Raw genomic sequence first — 6,557 nt, 5'->3', positions numbered from 1 at the left:
TGAAGCCAGATCTCATAGAGGGGAGGACAGAGGGCTGCCTCATGCTCTGTTGTTCAAGTCACCCATCCCCTCTCTGTTCTCAGGTGGGCCCCACTGATCAAACCAACTTAACGATCGAGTTGATGCACCTAAAGGGCAATTACTGCATCCAGGTCAATGCTCAGGAACTCTTGGGCCATGGAGAGCCAAGCGAATGGAGTCCTTCCACCGTTTACTTCATCCCTCCAGGCAAGTAGTGGTGTCCTTCCTCCCAGCACCACCCACACAAAGATGCTCATGGGATCACGCTGTCCTCTCTTGAAGTCCTTGACATCGCTGCTGTGTTGCTGGGCTACCTCAGACCCATGACTTTAACCTACATGAGCCTCAGTTTTCTCATATATGAAATGGGGATGTTCTTCACCTTTGTCTCACAGTGGTGGACAGTGAAATGTGATGTGAGAGTCTTCATCGCTTTATTAAACATAGTAGGAGTGTTCATGTCTGAGGCAATAGCAGGTTCTTGATCTGAACTCACTGCTCCAGAAGAAGGTGGGGCAGCTACCCTGCCTGGGTTTCTCTCTGCCTTCTGACCCAAGAGAAGATCTGCTACAGTTCACTAGAAAAAAAGGCCTGTAAAAGCTGCCTCCTGTGCCAGACAACTGCTGCATGTAGGGTAGCCCAAAGTGCTAAAGGCAGTTGATGGATTGGGTGTGAGGAAAAGCAAGGCAGAGTGTGGCAACCTGATTGGAAAAGCCGGAAGCCTTGGTTTTTCCTGTGAGAATGAACTCCAGTTGTGTTGTTCCCTTCTGATGGAGCTTAAGGGGTCCCACGTGATCCAACCAAGGAGCAGTGCCCTCCACAACGTACCTCACTCAAGGTCAGCATTGATCCTGGCAGGGCCCTCACGTCAGGCCCAGAGTTCTTAGCATGGCCCAGGTCTGAGGCCTCGGGACCAGAGTTCTCAGTATGGCCCAGGTCTGAGGCATCGGGACCAGAGTTCTCAACATGGCCCAGGCCATGTTACCAGCATGGGCCGAGAGGTATCAGTGTCAGGACTGGAATGCTGGTCGCAGCCTTTGCTTTTCTCTCACTCAAATTTCACCTGTCCTGCTCACTCCTGGTGGTTCACTGGGTTAGGAAGGGATGAGGTGTGTCGTGGTGGGTCCCAAAGGGTCCCAGAGGGTCAGTGTGTGTTGCAGCAAGTTTTTGGGTCCTTGTGGGTCACTGGATCCCCATGGGTCACAGTTTCTGCTGTGTCAGGGCTCCCAGCTCAGTTCACTCTTTCTTGAAGGTGGTATAAATTTAGTTTTTTTCCCTAATTAATAGGCATCCATGTGTTTGTGCTGATGCGGCGGTTTGAGCCGACTCCTAGATCTAATTTTGTGTGTGTGATTCATATACTCAAATGTACTTGCATGGTGAATAAAACATAGATCCAAAACAGGAAAGATTCTGCAGGGGCTTTTTGTTTACTCAAGCTGCTAAGCCCCCAGGGCTCCTTTTTCGCCTGGTCCAGTGGTTACCGACCGAGGTCCCACCGATATCACCTCTGTCTGCTCTCTCACAGTCATGGTTGGCCAGCTTGTCTCCTGTCCTCTGGTCTTGCTGGACTCTTGTTATTAATTTCTAGTTTTGTATCATTGTGGTCTGAGAAGGGGCTTTGTAGTATTTCTACATTTTTTCAATTTATTGCTGGTTTCCTTGTGACCTAAAATGTTATCTGTTCTGGAGAATGTTCCACACACATTGGAGAAAAAGGTATATGTAGCTTTTGCATATTTTTTTTCTTCTTCTTTCATTAGCCAGTACATCTGTGAGGTTGAGGTGATTTATTGTGTGGGTTAATTCTTATGCATCTTTGTTGAGTTTCTTTCTGGTAGGTCTATCTCTTCTTGAGAGTGGTTTATTGAAGTCTACTACTACTACAGTGTTGTCTATTTCTCCTTTCAGGCGACCAGGGACCACAGCACAGTGGTGGCCTTGTACCAAAGACACCTATTCTATGCGATCCAGGTGAGTCTATCAAGAGTGAGTTCACTAGCTGGTCCTTGACACGATGCCCATATGGCTTTAGGCCAGCCCCTGCAGCTATCTGGGCCTCAGTCTCCCCATCGGTATCTGAAAACTCTGACCTTGACAGAGTTCCTCTGCCTGTTGTAAACATTTTGTGTTCATCTCTGGGTGGGCTGGCTAGATCAAAGCTGTGGAAGAAGAAGAATGGGGGTTTGGGCAGGATCCCAGGCCCTCTACTCCCCATGACTCCAGGGCCAGATGGCAAAAGACTTTCTGTGAATCCTCAATCAGATTCTGCAAACGCAGAGGCTCCAAGCACAGGGCTGCTGAAGCCGGCAGTTAGGTGCTACTCCTCAGAGGCCTCTGCTCCAACGTCCCCTCCCTATGACTCTGCCCATCTGAGTGGACCAGCCCCACTCAGGCACTGAGAGTGTCCACTGCCCTTTCAAACCTGGGGGGACTGTGGAACCCCTTCCTGAACATCAACACCTGACTGCACCCCTACCTTGTCCCCACCTGACTGGAGAGTCTGTGGCCATCCAGCTTCCCCTCCACCTGTCACCAAACGCCAACCCAGGACTGAAACATCACTGTGCTCACGGCCAGAAAGCAAAGCATGTGGCCCAGCTACTGGGTACCCCTGTGGGTGAGGGGAAGTGTGTGCATTCAAGACAGGGCCCCAAGTGGGGTACGCGAGGGATTACGAATTTATAAAAAACTGAGACTAAACCCCTTGCTGTAACTCACATTACCTCTGTGTACATCAGAGTACAACCGGGCTCTGTAAGATTGTCAGTGGATGGTTTTCTACAAGGAGGTGGTCAGGTTTTCTTCCATGGCACTTGAGCACACTTGAGTGGTTCCTATTTGGCTGGCAGCAGTGTGGGGTGGGCTGTCAGTTAAAACTCTGTCCTTCGGTGGGCACCATGCAGACGGCCTGGCCCAGCGGAGTCAGCGGTGACCTGATCTTTGCAACAGCTGCCCTTGAGCTGATAGCGCCCCCCATATGTGTGAGAACAGAACTGTTCTCCGTTGGGTTTTCAGTGGCTCAGAGTTTTCAGAAGTGGATTCCTACCTGTCCTCAGAGGCACCTCTAGTGAGCACAGGTTTAAAGGGGCACTCAAACACGGTCATGTCGATAAAGCATGTTGGACTTCTTGTTGTTGTTGATTGCCTTCAAGTCGAGCATGACTCCTAGCGAGCCTATGAACAAAAGGCTTGAAGCCCCTCTACAACTATCGAGAATTTTCAAAGTTCATAATGATTCCGGAGGTATGTTTTTTTAGGATATGGGTACCGCTCCTGCTTCCATGATGAAACATATTATCAGGCAGTTAGTTAGAAAATCAACAAGAGGTGGGAGAAAAATAAGCAATTATAAACAAAATATGAGCATTTTCTAGAAACACAGTGTCAAGGATTGATTGTGTCTCCTGGAAATACATGTCAGTCTGTCTGAGTGAGGAGTCTTGGTGCTTCAGCTGGTATGTAATGGAACCACTGTTCAGTCAAGCAATGTCCTTAATCCCACACACCCCTGAGCTGATGACAGGGCCTTTTAGAAAAATTACAGACCCAGAACCCCACACATCTCCATGTGTCAGAGTGAGAATGTGAGGAGTTAGTGTGCTGGTCCCCCTTGGTGACCATCTCTCATTACAATGCATCTCTGTGGATCATCCTTTCCCTCTGTGTGGCTTGGTGTCTTTTCTCCACTGAGTATCTCCTTGTGGTCTGTATTGTGTCTCTGGCAACCTCCTCCGTCTCTCTCTCGCTGTGTCTCTCATCCCCATGACTAACTCTGTCTCTACCATGTCTCTGCATCTGTGTCTCACTCGATTTCTATAGATCTCTCTGTGTCTCCGTATCTCTATATGGCAGTCTCTCCATTGGTGTCTCTCTGTATCCGTGTCTGTCTCTTCTCTCTGTGACTCTTCCCTTATCTCTCTGCCCATCTGTAATCTGTGCCTATTTGTATCTGTACAGTTGTTTCAAGTTGCAATACTGAGAGATGCTATGGGAACAACCTTGAATGATCCAGGAAGCCTCAAAAAAAGTTAGAAGACAGCGGATCATTCTACAAAAGAAATGGGCAATACTAAAACATTTTCAGAAAGCAGGATATGATATGAGATGATATGAAAAGGTGATGAATAAAGATGTTTAAGCTGCATTGAAGGCACTGGAAAAAAGAAAAATAAGGTTCCAGAAATCAATGAGATACCAATTTTGTTGTTGTTGTTGTTGTTGTTGTTGTTATGTGCCATCGAGTCACTTGCGACTCATAGCGACCCTCTGTACAACAGCCCTAAACTCTGCTCTGTCTGGTGCTGATCGTGCTGTCTCTGACACGCCCATCCAGATTTCCCCAGTCACTGAATCAATCCACCTCCTAGAGGGCCTTCCCCTCCTGTGCTGTCCTTCCACCCTCCCAGACATGATGTCCTTCTCCAAGACCCAGTCTCTCCTTACAAGATGTCCCAAGTATGTTAGATGAAGCCTCAGAATCCTTGCCTCTAAGTAGTCACCTGGTTTAACCCTTTCCAGGATGAATCTGTTTGTTTTCCTAGCAGTACGTGGTACTCTCAATACTCTTCTCCAGCACCACAGCTCAAAGGCATCAATTCTCTTTCTATCCTCCTTAGTCACTGTCCAACTCGCTGATGCATAACAAGTGATTGTGAACACTATGGCCTGTATCAGATGCACCTTAGTCTCAAGAGAGACACCATTTCTCTTCAGTACTTTGGAGAGGTCCCTAACAGCAGATTTTTCCATGGCAATACACCTTGTCATCTCCTGGCTACTGGTGTCAAGAGTGTTGACTGTGGAGTTCAGCAAACTAAAGCTGTGAACAATCTCAATCTCTTCACCATCCATCCTGATGCTGCCAATTGGCCCAGTGGTGAGAATCTTTGTCTTCTTGACACTGAGCCTCAATCCATATTGGAGGCTACAGTCCTTGACCCTCTGCAACAAGCACTTCAGGTCCTCCTCAGTTTCAGCAAGCAGGGTTGTGTCAGCTGCATAACACAGATTGTTGATAGATCTTCCAGCAATCCTGACCCCACACTTCTCCTCATAGAGCCCAGCCTCCCGGATAATCTGTTCTGCATATAGGTTGAAAAGGTATGGAGACAGGATGCATCCCTGGCGTACACCCTTCCCAATTTTGAAACATGTAGTGTAACCTTCCTCTGTCCTGACGACTGCCTCCTGATCCAAGTATAGGTTTCGCATTAGAAAGATCAAGTGTTCTGGGATTTTCATTCTTCTCAGAGTCAGCCACAGTTTGTTATGATCCACACAGTCAAACAACTTTGCATAGTCAATGCAACACAGATAAGCATTCCTCTGGTATTCCCTACTTTCAGCTAAGATCCATCTAACATCAGCTACCATATCCCTAGTACCACAACCCCTTCTAAACCCAGCCTGAACTTCTGGCAGTTCTCTGCTGATGTGTTGTTCCAGTCGTTTTTGGATAATTTTCAGTAGAATCTTGCTTGCATGTGAAATCAACGAGATTGTTCTATAATTCCACACTCAGTTGGGTCACCTTTCTTTGGGATGGGGACAAATAGAGATCTTTTCCAGTCAGCTGGCCAAGTGGTTGTTCTCCAGATTTCTTGGCACTACTTGATGAGCAAGTTCAGGGCAGCATCTGTTAGCTGAAATATGTCAATTGGTATACCATCTATTCCTGGGGCCTTATTTTTTCCATTTCCTTCAAAGCAGCCTGAACTTCTTCTTTCATCACCGTAGGCTCTTGCTCATATGTTGTTTCATGGAATTCTTCTGTGTCTGCCGATTCCTTTCCATACAGTGACTCAGTATATTCTTTCCATCTTCTTTTAATACTTCCTGGATCATTTAATATTCTGCCGAAAGCATCGTTGATTATAGCAACTCGAGGTTTGAATTTGTTCTTCAGTTCCTTGAGCTTAAGAAATGCTGAGTGAGTCTGGCCCTTTGGATTTTGCAACTCCTTGCACATTTCATTGTAATATTTTACTTTATCATCCTGAGTGCTGCCTTTTGAAATCTTCTGTTCAACTCTTTAGTATCTTGAATTCTTCCGTGTGCTTTGGCTTCTCTGCACTACAGTGCAATTTTCAGAGTCTATTCTGACATCCATTTTGGTCTTCTCTTCCTTTTCTGTCTTTTCAATGACCATTTGGACTCTTCCTGGATGATACCGTTGATATCCTCCCACAACTCGTCTGGTCTTCACTCATTAGTTAGTGTTCAAGGCCTCAAACCTGTTCCTGAGATGGTTCTGAAATTCAGGTGGAATAGACCCGAAGTCATATTTTCCTTCCTGTGGATTTGGTTTAATTTTCCTCAACTTCAGCTAAAACTTCCTTATGAGTAGTTGGTGGTCTGTTCCACAATCAGCTCCTGACCTAGTTTTCACAGCTGATATTGAGCTTCTCCAGCGGTTCTTTCCACAGATGTAATATATCTGATTTGACTGTGTGGATCATAACAAACTATGGCTGACTCTGAGAAGAATGGGAATCCCAGAACACTTGATCGTTCTAATGCGAAACCTATACTTG

General features: G+C 46.6%; 1 protein-coding gene across 1 annotated transcript in view; it reads left to right on the top strand.

Moving 5' to 3' along the window:
• Positions 1-6,557, top strand: part of LOC102860495 — a 69,259-nt gene that overhangs the window by 33,662 nt on the left and 29,040 nt on the right. Inside the window, exon 11 of the mRNA XM_006902157.1 lies at positions 84-228. Within this exon, the coding sequence (XP_006902219.1) occupies positions 84-228 (145 nt within the window). The remainder of the gene's footprint in view (positions 1-83; positions 229-6,557) is intronic.

The sequence above is a fragment of the Elephantulus edwardii genome, unplaced genomic scaffold, assembly GCF_000299155.1.
Source record: "Elephantulus edwardii isolate Elephantulus edwardi_28Jun2011 unplaced genomic scaffold, EleEdw1.0 scaffold00374, whole genome shotgun sequence".
NCBI classification, from domain to species: Eukaryota; Metazoa; Chordata; class Mammalia; order Macroscelidea; family Macroscelididae; genus Elephantulus; species Elephantulus edwardii.
Note: the sequence above shows the minus strand (reverse complement) of the source record. Positions and strands in the feature narration are given on the sequence as shown.